We start from the raw sequence: 17,635 nt of genomic DNA, 5'->3' as shown, positions 1-17,635 counted from the left end.
TCTGATACATGAGAGACATGGTGTCATAGAATTCCGGTCAGGCACAAAATGCAATTATTAATTTCTCCTTGGTGATCAATTTTCAAACACTTGCGTGAATTGAAAAGGACACCAGTCATCCGTTACTACCAAAGCCGAATCCCCGATTGGTCAAAATTCAACTGGTTTAACTTTCAACACGTGTTCAGTAGCCACTGGTTTTGTATCCAGAACCCAAGAACGGTCGTAGAAATATGTGTAGAAATTTGCGTAGTAGCGGATGAACTTAGGGCTGGAGGATAAAACAATAATGATATAAGGTGGAGGAGTTTAAGTATTTAGGGTCAACAGTACAGAGTAATGGAGAGTGTGGAAAAGAAGTGAAGAGGAGAGTGCAAGCAGGTTGGAATGGGTGGAGAAAAGTGTCAGGTGTGATGTGTGACAGAAGAGTTTCAGCACAAATGAAAGGAAAGGTGTACAAGACTGTGGTGAGACCAGCCATGTTGTTTGGACTAGAAACAGTGGGACTGAAGAAAAGACAGGAAGCAGAGCTGGAGGTAGCAGAGATGAAGATGCTGAGGTTCTCTTTGGGAGTGACCAGGATGGATAGGATCAGGAATGAATACATCAGAGGGACAGCACATGTTAGAGGTTTTGGAGATAAAGTCAGAGAGGCCAGACTGAGATGGTTTGGACATGTTCAGAGGAGAGACAGTGAATATATTGGTAGAAGGATGCTGAGTCTAGAGCTGCCAGGAAAGAGGTCTAGAGGAAGACCAAAGAGGAGGTTTATGGATGCAGTGAATGAAGACATGAAGGTGGCTGGTGTTAGAGTGGAGGATGCTGAAGACAGGCTTAGATGGAGGAAACTGATTCGCTGTGGCGACCCTTGAAGGGAAAAGCCGGAAGGAAAAGAAGAAGATCGTGATAGATGTTTTTCTCTAAAGAAGTCTACTAATGAGTCTACCGCAATAGACTTTTATTTTGAACGGTCCAACTCCCTCGCGGTCACTTCCGCTAATCCTTATCTGTTCTAATTATGCATTAATACAACAAAACAATTTTTTCCACAAAAATCCCTGTGATTTTTAAAATATTTGTACATAAACAGTATTTTAGACTGAAAATACAGAGTTCCCCTGCTAACTCGCGGTTTCATGTATAAACAGACTTTTTTCAGTCACATGACTCTTTCAGTTCGTCACAAAAACTCAGACAACTCAAGACGCTTGAAACTTTAGCGTCTGTAAGAGGTGCTGCTGTGTATTTCTGTTCCCCAATAAAGACTATGGCAGCTACCCGCACCCCCTCTCTACATGCCCAGCACAGGTGTTAAAGGGTTAGCTATGTTGTTCCGCTTTGCTAACAGCTTAGGCATTTACAACTTATGTTAAGTCGCATAATTCTGACTTATCAGTATTAAAGTCACTTTAAAATTTGAGGAAGGAAAATAAAAATCAGCTACAAGTGGTCATTTTAGCAATGCTACATCGACTACAAACTGCTAAAAGACTGTGCTGCCACCTAGTGTTCAATCATGTTAATAGCTAACAACTGTGCTAAAGTAGAAATGTTAGCACCAAAATACGACAAACCCAGCACTATAAACCAAGTTTAAGCATTTTTTATTCTAATATTTCTTTTTTGATTTTTTTTTCCAATAACCTAAAAAAAACATGATTTAACCTTTTAGCCATGGTTTCTTGCTGCTAAAAGATCACGAAATTGTATAGAAAACAACGAGCACAAATAAGACAAAGGTGTAAAAAAGGTTAAATTTGAAACACTAATATTTTTTTCAGCCAATGTGCAGTTGTAAATATTGATATACCTGATATAGTACTCTGTATAAGAACACATATATGTTTCTGAATTGTAAGATAGTTTTACTGCTTCAGTTATGGTTCTTTTTATCTCTTTTGGATTGGTGTCAATATTTAAGAACCTTCTTCCACTTTTCCTGACTTTTTATGTTTTTTTTCTCCCTCCATTGAATGGTGTATTTCAGCCTGTCCCTTTGAAGCCAGTACAGTTAAAACAGTTTATTCAAATGATCTGAGAGCCCTGCAGTGCGGAAAAAAAAAAAAAACTCTCGCACACGCCTGCATGCGTTTGTGCCACATTTTCTTTGGCGCTTGAAACTGAGAAGAAACGACAGGCTTTGAAGGCTTCCTGACCAAAAAAATGTTATCTTTGCTCTGTAAAATCCCATCAAAATTTCCCGCACAATGGCGTAATTAATCCCGATTGTTGATTCAGAAAATTTCTACGGTTTGTCAACACCGCCATTGGAGCGTGGGTGGGTTGCAGCATTGGAATATTAGGAATTAACATGCGTTGATTGTTAAATCCTCACAGAAAAGTTTAAATGTCATCATTCCGGAGCACACACTGAGATAGAAAACAGCTTAGACTGTAAATCACTGCAACTCAAAGATTAAAAGCTATCATGTGTCCTGAGAGAGCGCCGCTTTTCTGTAGAAACGAGAAGAAGCAGCAGCAGCCGTTCTACAGTTCCTGCAGGAGAGCAGAGATAAAACTGAAGTGTGCTCTGACAGATTCTTCTGCGGGCAACCGCTGCTGTGAATTCAGAGCAGAAAAGAACCACCTTTGAATGCTGGAACTGTGACAACTTGCAATTATTTTGGAAATTCTTACAAGTTTCTCCACATATTTATAGGTTCATTTTGATTAAAACAAATCATAAAATCTAATGTAAATGAGAAAAAGATATCATTTTTGCATCATGGTAGATTAAAATAACCAAGTTGAGTGTTTTTTCTACCACAGGATGAAGTGGCGCAACTCAAAGGATTCTTTTTATTCTCAAGAGTGAAAAAAAATATTAGAAACATTTGCTTAAACAGGGATTTATTTACAGCTTCAGCAACATTCCTGCATGTTAGAAACTTTTCTTATATATATGTTAATTATTTCATAACATTCTATGTCTGTATTAATACATTCAGTCATGGGGCTGCAGGAGTTGCAAAAACTATTTTTGGAAAGAAAAAAAACTTGAACATAAATAATGACATTTCCTCTTAAACATTTCCCAGCCTATATAAAGAGTCCCTCCTTGCCAAAAAACAATTATTTAAATAACTTTAAGCAATCAAATCTGTGTTTTTTCTTATGTATATGGAAGTTTCTCTGATTGAACAATGTAAGCCTTGATTAAATGCAAAAAAAAAAAAAAACACATATCCAAATCAGAGGTTTTATTTTTTTGTCTTTTTTGCTGTTAAAGTAATAGATCTATGTACTTATTGGGGCTGCACAATATGAGGAAAACTTGCGATGTGCGATATTAGTGTGCAGATATGGCCACACAGCTGCTGGATTGCATGTTCCGGCTTGACCCCAATGACCCTCACTACTTTTTCTGTCCGGCTCTGTAAAGACTGCTCTGCGTACAGCTTGTTGGCGTTGTGACCGGATCTGTGGGAAGACGAACCATACAATCATTTGAATTCACACCTGACTTGCATTTCTTTCGTTCTTTTGTTTGGTTTTCTCTTTGGGGTTTTTTGCTAGTTATTTTGGTTCTACAACTTAACCCGAGTCCTCCGTTTTAAAGTGGTGAATCCATGGTTTCTCTTTCATAAAGCACATGTTATTAACACTGATCAAATTAGTTATTTTTAAAGTAGATAAATATTTTCTCCAAATTGGATTGAACTTTCTCAGACTTCTTTAACCTTTTAACACCGGAGATTTCGGCAGACACCTGAATAACATACGATCTTTGACGTGCCGTAAAACTTCAACTTTTTATGTGTAATCAGCTAATTCTGACTCAAGTGTCTACTATCAACACAATGCTGCTTTGATCCAAAATGTAACCGTTGATTACATAAACGGTTGAAGAGTTATGGTAGTCAAAAGAAGGTTACCACTGGAGCTAGAGTTCTGGTGTGCTAAATACGCTACATTTTTGGCAGTGACACGCGGGGAGGTGAGGTTCACGGCTGATGAGGCATTAACGTCATTTGTCAGATTTACAAACATATGAACCCTACAGGGTAGCTTATTCACCATTTGATTGATAACAGTTAAAGTGTGTTAATTTCTTCCATTTACAAGCTGTAGCATATACAGGAATCACCAAGATTGTTATTATTGACTCAAATTTACTTATAAATTAAACGCAACTCCTTTTCTTTCTTCAGTTTTAAAAGCCTGTCTCAATAGAGATCACTGCCAGTCTCCATAAATTCCTGAGTTTAGACACGTAATCATCAGTTTATAAAATAATGCTAAGCAAGAAGCTGTACCTGACTCACTACCGCTATTTCTGTTATTCTTTACCCATGGTGTCACATTCTCTGGGCTCACTAGCGCCCTCTGCCTAGAGACATGCACACTACGGGCCCCGCCCCGTGTATTCTGAAGCACATAGCAGATTTATTAGCAGATAAAAAAATTAAATGAGTCACAAACTAGCCCCAATATAACCAGACAGATGGCGAGAAATAGAAAAAAATGAAATAATTAAAAATAAACCATCTTTTATAATGATAGACCGAATTAGTAAAGTGCATACGTCAGCTGTAGCTCCAGTCAGCGTGTGTAGTAGAGGTGAGGCACAGGCTGCCAGTGCCTCACCTGCCGTTTTCTCTTGCATTTGATCAGGTAATTTTGTAAATTTGCTACGTTGAAACCACACACATAAAAAAGTAATCATAAAATAGACGTGTGTAAAAAATTATATTCTATTTTAAATTTTTAATAATGAAGAAGTATTTTCATATTATTTAAGTGATGTATTTCTTAAGCTGTATTTTGCAGGTGAGGCAGTGCCTGACTGACTTCATGTCATTGATTTTTGGTATAAATTGTACAAAATTGAATTGGTTGAAAAAACAAAATTAAGTCTGAAATAAAAAATTAAGTCACGGAATAAGTTTGTTGGAACTCAAATGTCAGTTTGTTTGTTTTAGTTGTAAAGTTGGACCACTTTACCTTTTAACACCAGAGATGTTGTCGGCAACACCTAAATAACACGGCCTCTGACATATCGTAACTCTTCAACTGTTTACGGATCGTTGTAAATCAACTGATTTACATGTGTTATCACATTACCACTGTAAAGTGTTGCACAACTGCGCTTTTTCTCCGCGTCAGAATCGGCTGGAATTAAGATAATTGGTTGAAGAGTCACTGTAGTTGAAACAGTGTCAACACTAGAGCTATAGCTCTGGTGTCAAAAGCCTCGTTTCCACTGAGCGGTCCGGTCTGGTCTGGTCGGGTATTTTGAGGGTTTCCATTGTAAAATGGACCCATTAAACAGTACTGACCCGTACCTCTTGGGGGGGCCCCATTGATTGTAGGTCCATTGAAAAATGAAGCGGAACAGCTGGGGTGGAGCCATTGTAGCCACCTGCTGATTGGCAGAAAGGGATGACGACTTTAGAAACTGCCAATATAGCGCTAATTTAAGCTAACTTTTGTAAGCATTCGGGTTTTTGTGTTTTCTTTTGTACTCATTTGGTCACAAGTCTATACTGAAAATGCCTGCAAACAAAAGCAAGGCCTGGTCTGCAGTGGAACTGTTCTTTGGTGACGGTGTTATACAGGGTGAGCTTGTCCCACGCTAACGGTCTACACCACACATGCACTGTGAAAAGAAACCACTCAATGGGAGCAAGGCTTAACTGAGTGTAAATGCTCACCAGAATTACTGGACTGTACCGTACCACTCCTTAGTGGACCAGACTGCTCAGTGGAAACGAGGCTAAAGGGTTCACCTGGCTAGCTCTACTGACTTTTGTTTTCAAATGAGCTTCAATCCGGAAGTCACAGTTGCCTCTTGATTAGAAGTAAAAACTTTAGCCTATATGCTGTAAACTTTTAAGCCTTCAACTAGAACTATTAATTAAAGTTGGTCCTATTCTTAAAATACTTTTAAAAACTTTTTTGGCACAAACCTCCACTATAGTTTGATAGTTTTCTCCTCACTACAAACACGTGTTTCTGTAAACACACGCCAGTCATTTGCATTTTTAGGCTGGATTTCCTTTTTCTTTAGTCCCCTAATTTTACACTGAACAATAGGCAGGTGGGGCAGGCTCGGGACCATGTGATCCCTGGAGCTCCTCCGAGTTTTTAATAGGGGAGTGGTCTAATCACACACTGTATGCACACACATTCTTCCATCCGCACAGCTGTCAGGGTGGGAGGAGCCCGGCCCCCCTCCTGATGAGAGACAGAGCCGGGTAAAGAGAAGGAGGCTGTGCTCACTAAAAAAAAAAGAAGTGGGGGGGATCTCACTGGACGTCAGTGAAACTCTCAGACGTTTCGACTCGCTCTGCCATGCGGAGTCACACCTGGTGTGGGGAGACACTGGTTTGAGACGGAGCGCCATGCAGGGCCGGGCGGGAAAGGCCCCTAAAAGGGAGATGGTAATCGAGTCACCGCAGCAGTACAAAAGTTTGGCTGAGATTGAGGCAGAGGTGGACGCGGGGTTACAGGTGACAGGGGTGAGTCTCTGCAGGACTGTCTTTCTCCTCTTGAATCCAGTCTGTCTTGCTTAACGGTGCTAGTGTTATCTGATTGATTCAACAAAGTTTCCTTATCTCTCATGCACAGCTTTGAAGAGGTTTAGAGAGGTTGAGCGGAAATGGGAAGTAGCTCCTTCAGGGCATGGCTCTCCAGGGGACTGAGAGTTGATCTTTTTTTGGAATTGGAGCACTTGTGGAACCCTTTGTTCATTAACCGTCACCGTTCCTCTGAGTTTAAGGTTTTCACAAGCTTAATGTGAAATTTAACCTAATTGTTGCCAAAGATTCTTATCCAGAAAACAAAAAACTACGGATGGACCAGCGTTCACAAGAGTAGATGGAGCTAATTGCAACAGTGCTCACATCTGCTTGTTGTTTGTCTTTTGTCTGACTGGCAAACGTCCAGTTGGTGATTATTTTCTTGTTGGCGTATCAGATGATCTTTTGCATCTAGAGACTGAGAAATCTGGAGGGCCTTACATCACCAGTGGGACTTGTTGGATAAATAAAAATGTAAATCTCGGGGTCTGACACATTTAACTGGCCTCACATTGTTTTGTGGTTGTTGGATCCAAACCAAGAGGCTTGTCCAAGGATTGCAGATTTCTTGCAGCAAAAAAAATGATTGTCTTTTTTGTAATTATCTAGCTTGGTAAACTTCTGAGTCAGATCTCCTCATCTGAGAACAACTCTACATTTAGATAAGTCTAAAAGGTTGCTGCCTTGTTGGAATCCCTGGTCATGCCACCAAAAAAAGGTCCAATGGCTTTAAGTGAAACATCTGGAATCTCCTGGGAATTCTGGGATGTTTCCCATAAATGCGAGTCTCTTTGGACGAGACCTTCCCCTCGACTGGTCCTGGTTGATAGATCACAGGGGAGTTTGTAGGAACACCTCATGTCTCTTTAGTTCCTTCTGAGCGGCGATGCTTAGTTTAGTGTAGAACCTTAGACCGTGACCTCGTTTGGGTTTCCAGCATCATTGGCGGATTACAGCTACCCAGTGACTATGATGTAAAGTTTTAGTCAAAACTCCGGATGGATAGGGGCGGTCTGCAGGCAAAAATTTGCTAGTTTTGTACTGGTTAGGCAGGAGGCTTGCATGAAATAACAAGGTTGTAGAATACTAGAGCCCATTAGAGTGAGGTAGGTGAGACGCAGGTAAGTCTTGCACACTTGCGCAAGGACCACAACACTGCTGTTCATGTTATGATGAAAACTGTTACTATTTGCTAAATTAGACAATCCTATGGGGGTCCTATCACCCGCACACCCCATCCATAGAACATTTGAGCCAGTACGCACACCCTACGAACGACTGGCGTAAGGACATTGTATGACAGCGTCACCTGTACGACAGAAGAGCGTGCAACTAAAACTATTACAAATACTTAACGATACACTTATCACACGCATGACGATCTTATGTTCATTTTTATGATATCCCTTAAGGTGGTCGCACAAGCCTTGAGGGAAATGCAAGACACACCTGCGCACCCCTTACAACTATGGACACACTGGACAAGTAGGGAGGGGCTTCTTCTACTGTTTACTAGCACATGTTCGACCCCTACTGTTGAAAGAGTCTCGGTGCAAATCTCGCAAATCTCTCTCCAAACTTTTTCTTTTACGGCTTTATTCTGATATATGAAAAACTCAAATCACAATTTGTAATTTCTCCTCCACGTTCAGTTTTCGAATTGTTGATACTTGCGTGAATTAAAAGAGACGCCATCCATACTTCGTTACCAAATCTGAATCCCAGTTTGGTCAAAGTTCAACCTCGTTTAACTTTCAGTGTTCATTCAGTGGCCAAACGTTTGTACGTAGAGCCTGAAAATAGTCTTAAAAATGTTTGTAGCTATGCGCTAGCGGGACAGTTTTGAACGTGGAAGTCTGAAACGCGGGTTTACGCATGATTACCTAGACTTTTCATTGGGAGGAGACTTAATACTCACGCAAAGTTTTACAACACAACCAATGACTAAATTAAGCGGACATGAACCTTTCCGTCATCATAAAAGTAAAGTTTCTGTTTTTGCTGCTTGTTTTTCTTGCGATTTTCTCCATTTGATGTTTGGAAATGAAAGCATTGTTTGCAAATTTTTGTGTTGATCACTTTTAAGCTAAACAAGCAAAAAATTAATACAAGGTTTCAGTCAAATTCACTTTATCTGTTAATTTTTTTTTTATAAGGTTTGCAACTATATTTGCATCTAAATGATTATTTATCCTAGATTAGATGTTTTACCGTAGCTACTTTGAAATTTCCTACTTATTTTTTAAAAAACACACCTGGAGTATATATTTATTTATATTTTAAAAAGGAACTCAAAGAGGTTAATTAGAGTCTAGACAAACCCGATTCAACTGTTTTTGTTGTTTTTCTTCAGATAGAGTCTGTGTATCTGTTTCCTGCTTCCAGCCACAACACACCGGCTAAATGCAAAGCTAAGCAAAATAGTTCCTCGACGTGACGGCATGTCATGACAAACAGTGTGTGTTATCAGTCCACTAATTTACTGTATCTTCACGTACAAGATCTGCTTACGTTTATGTCTGACCCTGAAATGGAGGCTAGTTGGGTGTCGCTAGGGCAGTAAACTCTTTCTGTATCCAGATCCAGTCCTGAGCTCATGATTCTGTGACTGGTACCATGGATCACCCTCCCCTACCAACATCTTCTCCTCGTCAAGCCCACATTCATTCATTCATTGCTCTCTCTGTGCCATTTCCTCCTCCTGCAACTGTCCACCGCATACATTGTGAAGGGACAATGGCAGCTTGTTTACATCGTTTTAGTTTCACTTCTAGTTTATAACCCATACAGGTTATTTCGTGCAAGTTAAGCAAGAAGTGAAGATTCAAACACACGAAGAAAGTATTGAAGTTTAAACAAATTTTTGATCAATGATAACGTGATGCTTTTTCTTTGTTCATCAGGTAAAACCAAAGATTATAGAACCTCTCGACTATGAGAATGTTCTCCTCCAGAGGAAGACCCAGATCGTCAGTGATGTTCTACGGGACATGCTGCAGTTCCCCACAGACGACTTCCAGGTAACTTGGTTGATGATTTTGATTTATTCAAGAAGCACTAGAAACATCAGTGGTTAAAACAAAAACAAAACAGCAGTATAAAGGCTGTACTAAAGAGACAGATCTACATGTTTTTACTTTGATTACCGGTACTGGCTGTGTCAGTACAGGTTCTAGTTAAAACACATTTCCTTTTTTTATTGTATAAATTTGTAAAATAAAGTTGACTTTAACACATTTTAAGTTTATATTTGAAAATCTCTAAAAGGCAAAAATGAAAAAAATAACAAGCAAAAGCTTCCAAAATGTTGATATAGCCATAACTAGTTTTGAAAATGAATATGCAAAAGGCAAGCTGGGAAATCTAGAGAACCAAATTCATCCACAAAAATTCATTAAACTGATTTTTTTTACATTTAATCTTTTGTGTTGTTGAGTGCAAACATAAACAAATGTTACAAATTACTTTTTCTTTTTGGAGCTTTTAGCGAAAACCAAGTGGATTTAGCATGCTAAAGCTAAATGGTTAGGCTAATTTTTTGTTCTGTTTTTCAACGTACTTGAAATTTTGGAGTTCTAATATCTTAATTCAAGAAAAAAAAAAAAAAACTTTGTCATGATTCAGGAAATAATTCTCAATGTTAGATCCGCATACACGTTTTCAAACTTAGCTTCACGGGCTAAACGGTTAGCATGTTTTTCTGCATGAAAAGTTATTGAAATGATCCCCAAAAATCCGTTAAAATTGGAACAGATTTTTGGGGATCAAATCAAGTTTCAAATATATATATTTTTTCAATAACTTCACATTCAGTTTTTAGTGTTTTTTTAATTGCAATTTTAGACAAATATTACAAATTCTGTTTTTAGAGCCTTTTAAGCATCGTATAACTAAATTCTTAAGCTATTTTTTTTTGTTTTTTTAACCTTCTTGAAGTTATTAAGTTTGAAAATCTTAATTCTTTTTGAAAATGATATGTTTATCATATTTTTTTAATATAATTCGCAATGTTTCTCAACCTACTTGAAATTTTTGAGTTCTAAAACCATTTTTTTTCTAATTAATTGTTGTATTTTCATGAATTTAAAAATAATTGTCAATGCCACAGACAAGTTTTAAACCTTTTGCTGCATAAAAAAACATTTAATTTAACCACAAAACCTCATTAAACATTATAAATATATTTTTTGTCATTAAGTTGACATTTAATCTTGCATGCTGTTGAGTACAAGAATTCTTTTTTAACGCCTTTAGTGATAGCCAAGTGGATTTAGCATGCTGAAGCTAAGTGCTAAAACTAGCATCTACCTACATTTTTTAAGTTCTAAAATCTCATTTTTTTTATTTAATTCTTTTTTGTCATACTTTTGGTAATAATTCTCATTGTTGGTGCCATTACACGTTTTAGCTTCTCGGGCTAATTGTTAGCATGTTTTCCTGCATGGAAAAACAGCAAAACTAAATATCTGTTTGTTCAGAATCCTTATGGGGTCTTTAATTAAAAAAAAGGAAAACATTGAGTTTAATTTGTAGGTTTGATAGTCCAAACTGTATATAAGAAGTAGCATTTGTATGTTAAACTGTGAGAGAAAAGCGAGTAGTAATCACACACTCAAGGGAAATGTGAATTGCTCGATCATCTTTCTTAATAATGCAACAAAAATGGTCAATGTAATGTAAGCAACACAAATTATGTGTTTAATTTTTCAATTATTTGAAAAAAAAATTGTGTTTTAGAGTAGTTTTAATGTTTGTTTTTGATAAGATACTATGGAAGTGAGTGCTGAAAGCTACACTCTATTTAAAAGTAATAATGTTTATTCTATATTAATACAATAACAGAGACGACCATTACTGTGTGTAATTGTCCAAAATGGGTCCTGTAATATTCTTAAATTGTGTTTAAGTGCCAGAATAATTGTGTCTGTGAAGAAAAATGATAAGATTTTTTGTGTCTGCTGCCACTTTTGGAGCAACTAAATATTTTTGATAAATTCTCAAAAACTCACTTCTATGTACATTTGAAATTATTTTAACTCTTTTTTTGGTAAGTTTATATACTTTCCCTCCTCAACAGGGATGTCATGTTCACAGAACAGTGTCAAATCAAATCATTTCAAACATAAAAAAATCATTTTCTTTTAAAAACTGAATGATGTATTGTCAGAATTGCACATTGGAGTTGAATAATACACAATTGCTGCACAATTACAGTTCTGATAGAGATACGCAGTCTGGATAGAGGGAAGTATTTTGGAAAATCTCACGCAGGACTTGCTTTACTTTTAATATAACATTTTTTTGTGCCGCAATCCATGAAATCCCATTTTTGTCTTTAAAAACTGAACTGAAGGTTTTTATGCTGCTGCCTGCTGTTGAGTTCCTGCTTGAGGGTTCACAGAGCTCTGAACCAGAAGAACCATCAAAGCCCGGTGTGATGACTGTGAAAGAAATGCTGTTAATTGGCCGTCAGCCGATCCTTCTCACAGCTGACTGAGAGCAAAAAGCTTTTGGGAACAACCACAACTTTTCATTACAGTTTAGCTGACAGAGCTGTGGAAGGTGATTGATTGAACCAGTTTTTTGGGGGAACTATTCCTCCAAAAAGTCTGGTCAGATGTGTTTTGGATTTAGCTTAAATTGTGGGCAATCTAGTAGATCCTTCAAGTCTTTCTCCGATCATCTTTTGATCTTATTTCAATCACAATTATACATTTTTTATTGAAATTTGAAGACCTGTGTCGATTAATTGAACAGGTCTAGTTTATTAGAAATTTGCCTCTAGGTTGTGGGTTCGGTCATTAGGGCGGAGCAACTCCACCCCCTTTTCCGTCAACCAAGGAAAACCAAGACCCAATCAGTCTTTAATCTTAGGAAAATCAATCCTATCAATCATTAAAATACAATTAAATGAGAATTTACTTTTAAATTGCAGACCTCCAATGTTTTTAATTCTGAATGTTCCAAAGGTTTGAACTATTTATTCTGCTCACATATTTGGGCAGAATTTTTAATTAATATTTCAAAGTTCAGAAACGTAACTTTTCAGTGGATGAATTTCTTCTGATTTGGGATCTTTAATCTGTAAAAATAATTGTAAGAGGGTCGGTCATATCGTCTAACTTGTCGAAACAGAAAACTGACAGAAAAAACCCAATTTACTGACTTTTTAAACATTTTGTTGGAGTTCAACTGCATTCACAAGTGTTTTTTTGGTTGTAAAATGTCCACATATTAAATAAAAATTTACCTCTGTAATCAAAATTTGTATATTTTTGTATATGTTACATTCAATTCGATTCAAGTCAATTTTGAGTGTACACATTTTGACACATTTGATTGGAAATACATTAATAATATTTACATATGTTTTTAAGATTTTCATATTAATCACATATTGTAAAACATATTAGTGAAATGATAATAAGATTGTTAATACCTTACAGTGTTACATGGATTCTCAAACAGAGAAGCTCCAACAATTGTTCTGCCTCTCCTGGAGGAGGTTTCAGTTTGGCCACTAGGTGGCGATGGAGCTGTAGAATTGCACCTTATTCCAGAAGAAGAAGACAGTATGAGGGAAAAAAAGTGTTTTTAGCCACATTTAAAAAATATTTTCTTGAAAGATTTTGGAAAATTCATGCCATGTATGTTTTGATCGACCGAGCGTTAGCATTAGCCATCCTATGGGAAATCCCTTTATACGTTAGCATCAAGCTAGCAGATTGTAGCCTTGTGTGTTAGATCGATCACTATTTTTATGGATTAATTTAGATCAATTAATAAATTTTATCACCCCAACTCTACTTTGACGGGACGTATAGCTATAAAAATGTTACTGTGCTACTGATACTGCCTAAAATTGGTTCACAGAGGCACCAACTCCATATACTTTTCACTTGGATTCACAAAAATGTTACACAAATTCTGGGTAAAATTCTTATTTAATACTCATATAAAAGCTTTTATTTACACCAGTCGTTTCTCACGCTAAAATCTTCTCAATTCACCTTCCGTTTTTGTCAAATAAACCAACATTTCTCACAATCCCCACATTCTGGAGATGAATAAAACTTCCTCTGTGTGGCCTGGTTGTTCAATGGAGGGCAGAATGTCTACGAGCGTGCTCGCCTCTGGTAAGAATTAGAGATTTTTTTTTTTTTTTTCCTTTGAAGAAACCAGGTCAGTGTGCCACGCTTCGACTCTCGTGGTCGTGGGTTAAGTTGAGTCTAAGTGGTAGCAATGCAGCTTCCAGCAGCTCTGAAGACCCGCCAAGCCAGCAGCCTTTAAGCCCCCGAGGCTTCCAGTGGTTTTTCATTCTGGCTGTATGCGTGTAATAAAGAGCGGAGAAAGAGGGAAGATTCAGGACTGGAGTCGTATAAGATTCTATTTTTTTAATTTGTCCTGCTCGACAGCTGAGCAAACAGATAGGAGCTGAAAACAAATGGGGTTCAAATACTAAGAAAAATGCTTCTTATATATTGCGCTGTATTATAGGAAATTCTTGTACAGTTAGATGTGACATCTCATATAATTAGAGGGGTTCCAAACCAGGAAAAAAATGTGATCTCGGCCGCTTCAAAAATCTTCTCTTCTGACCCAGCGTGGTTCTTATCCCTTCACAGGCTTGAAGGGCTTTAGACTTTTAATGACAAGCACATATCCTGCTATTTCTGTCGGAAATGAGCAAAAGTCTCTATATCTGCTATTCATTTTTCATCCTCCAACTATTTTCTTTTCTTATCTCCCATCTTTAATATCCCACTCTTGCTATGTTCACTTTATTTCATCTGGTCCAAAAAAAGAGAAATATAGTAGATATAAAGTTTAGCCTCAAATACAGAAGGGGTTTATACAAATATGCACCTCCTGTGTCCAAAGATTCATAGCCCTTGATTGTAGACGTAAAATCTGTCCCACACAAGTAGTTTGGTCAGCTGCTAGACAGAACAAGTAAAATAAATTTTTTATATGTTTACACCAATTGAAGACCCAATCAGAGTAAGGATAGGCAAGATATCGGTGCCAGTATCAGCTGATATTTGCGTAATTTGAGTTTATCGGTATCAGTAAAAAAACACTGATATTGTTCTGACTGTTTTCAGATACACTTAATTTTTGACATCATCGATACTTGTTCCTAATAGTCAGTAGTTGTTGTTCTCATGTATATTTTATACAAGATACAGATATATGTTGTTCCTAATAGATCCCCAGCAATAGAATTCTTATGGTTTACAGTTATGTCTAATAGTCAGTAAATAATCTAAATGTTTTCAGATATATTCTCAAAGTTTTTAAGTGATACTTGTTACTATGAGGTCCCTTGCTGTATGTTAAAAAGATCAAGTACAATGTGGATGTGTATTAAAAGAAAAGTTGTGCTTAAAGAAACAAACAACAAATCTAAACTTGGTGTTATTGTGGACACCTAAATATCGGTATTTGCAAATATCGGCTACAGTTGGGGAAATATCGGTTATTGGTATCAGCAAGGAAAAACGATATTCGCCCATCCCTAATTCCGATCATCTTTTCAACTATTTTAAAAGTGTTCCTAGTCGGCTTTTAATTATTATTATCGCATTTTTAGCCAAAATAAAAGACATAGTTTCTGCAGAGCGGCAGTAGTTCATTAGTAATTTGTGGGCTGGATCGTTGGTGCGGAGCAACCCCACCCCCCTTCCCTTCCCAATGCTGAGAGTTCTCTGTTTACACGCTCTCCCACTAGCTTATAGCCCCTCACACCCTCAAGTTAACTTTACTGGTGCAACAAAAACTGCTAGCAACATTTTAGCTATGGAGTTGTATAGTTTTTAGATACCAGCTTGGACGAGGAAAACAAAGACGTTTACAGGTGGATTTGTCCGAATGGGGCGGAGCAGAGAGCTTGTGGCCCTCCTACCGTATTTTTATGACATGTAGCATAAAAAAATCAAATTATTATGTTAGGTCAAAGAGCGTGTTTTTGTTTTTGTTTTTTATTCTGCATCACCAGTGACAACTTAGATGTTAATGGGTTAAAAGCTTTCATGTGTAGATTGGTTGATCAAAGCTAATTAACTTTTACAAAAGTAATGAAAATGTTATCCCAACGACAAACCTATGTATGTTATACACATTTTATTTAGTAGTACTTTACTGAGTACCTAAGTACCAAAGTATTTACTGAGTACCTAAGGAAAATGTAATGCTTTTTATTTCAAAATAAAAGCATAGCTTGCAATAGAGAACTTTATTACACAATAATGAGTTTCAAACTAACATTACAGATGTTTTTGAAGCATCAAACACACTCAAGTGTCCTTGAACAAAGTCTTAACCTTCCCCCCATGACCTCTGACCTTCCTTTGAACAGGGGTTCAAACGCAGGTTTACTTTAGGGATCAATAAACTTCCATGCAGTCGTGACGAGGAGCCACCCGAGCGGATGTACTGCTTCCTTCATGCCTTCCTTCTGTTTCTCCCCTCAGATCTCCACCCTGCGGCGCCTGGGCCGCACTCTGTTCTCCACCGTCCCGGAGGCGGCGGAGAAGGAGGCCAGCTCCCTGTTTGTGCAAGAGGTAAAAGCACCTGGTCAAAAATCATTCATCCGTCCACCTCTGTGCCAACTTTTTCAGTTTATTTTCATCCAGTTTGGATAACAGTTTTACTATAGTTTCATCAGTAAAGGGATTTTATTTTTTATTTTTTTGACAGAATTTAGCCTTTAGGTGACCTCACAGCGGTGTCTCCACCCATGCATGTTTTCTGAAGATCCAGATCCAGGACAGAGTTCAGATCGTGTTGTTTCAGGACAGCTCGTTTTGCAGGAGCGGGGCCTGAAAAAGAGGGATAAGCGATACTCCCCAAATGCAGAAATGACATCATAACATCTGGACCAGTTGTGGCGTTTCGTCGAAATGTGGCTTCAGCGTGTTTTTGTCCTGTTTTCCGTGACCGCTTGGCTCACCCGCCTCAGATAAATAGTTGTTTTTGCAGCTGCTCCCTCCAACTGCAGAAATATTCGACCCGATAATCAATCAGAAATGCATCAAATCAATTGACAACCAAAAATCCCCTAATAAACCGCATAGTTTTCCTGCCAGCTGGGCCAAATTTATCGTTTTTAGTCAGAAAAAATTTACATTTAGGATCATTGAAAAACGTTTTTACATAAGAGAAATATTTCATATGGTCAAACTTCTGATTACTTTTGATGATGTGGAAAAAATGCAATGCAAAGCAGAGTTTTAGTTAAAAATAAAATATAGGAAACAATGTAGGTGCTGGACAAAACAGTAGACTTATATAAATATTTACTTAATTTTCATAACAAACAATGTGAAATGTTGTCAGTGTCACAAAAAATTAAGCAAATATTTGATTAATCGTGTACATAAAATTGATATGTTTTAGCTAAAGAAATGGGAAAAAATATGTTTTAATGTAATATATATTTTTTTAAATAATAGGCTTTATTATATATATTTTTTTATTTTTCATGCTACTTTATAATTCTTTATAGTGCCTCTTTTTTATATAAATATTTTTCTTTCTACATTAAATGCCATAAGTTTCCACTTTTAAACCGGAAGTGTTGAATTCTAAAAGTTAATATTTTGTTGTAGATGGAGCTAGTGTAGTGTTTTAATATTAGCAGTTTTTTTGCATTAGGTTGCTTTAATTCTTGTTGAATTAAACACATTATGAGAAATATGATTTGTAGTTTTTGTCTCTTTGGGAAGTTTACTTTTTTTAAAAATATTTTTTAACTGAATGCATCCAGGAGTGATAGTCTTCAACCATGGAATTTTTGTTTAAAATATTTTAATAAACTTATTTGAAACATCTTATTTTATTATATATAATATTATATATTTACTTTGTTTACTATGGAGTTTTTTGTTTAAAATACTTGTAATATATATATATATGTATTTATTTTCAAGGTCTTTTCTAATTCTTTTTATTTCTTTTTTATATAAGCTTTTTTCTTTTTACATTATTTGCCATAAGTTTTTGTCACCATAAAAGTGGTAAATTTGAAATAATTTTTTTTGTTGCAGTTGGAGCTAAAGTAGCATGCTAATATTAGCAGTGTTTTTATTTTGGGTTGTTTTTTAATATCAAAT

The 17,635-nt window shown here is 36.9% G+C and overlaps 1 protein-coding gene across 1 annotated transcript in view; it reads left to right on the top strand.

Moving 5' to 3' along the window:
• Nucleotides 1–17,635, top strand: part of dock9b (dedicator of cytokinesis 9b) — a gene marked incomplete in the record, with an annotated part of 63,273 nt that overhangs the window by 4,890 nt on the left and 40,748 nt on the right. The window contains 2 exon segments of the mRNA XM_024294234.2: nucleotides 9,425–9,541; nucleotides 15,995–16,084. Of these exon segments, the coding sequence (XP_024150002.1) occupies nucleotides 9,425–9,541; nucleotides 15,995–16,084 (207 nt within the window).

This window comes from Oryzias melastigma, linkage group LG2 (genome assembly GCF_002922805.2).
Source record: "Oryzias melastigma strain HK-1 linkage group LG2, ASM292280v2, whole genome shotgun sequence".
Lineage (NCBI taxonomy): Eukaryota > Metazoa > Chordata > Actinopteri > Beloniformes > Adrianichthyidae > Oryzias > Oryzias melastigma.
The sequence above is the reverse complement of the archived record's forward strand: the minus strand, read 5'-3'. Positions and strand labels throughout refer to the sequence as shown.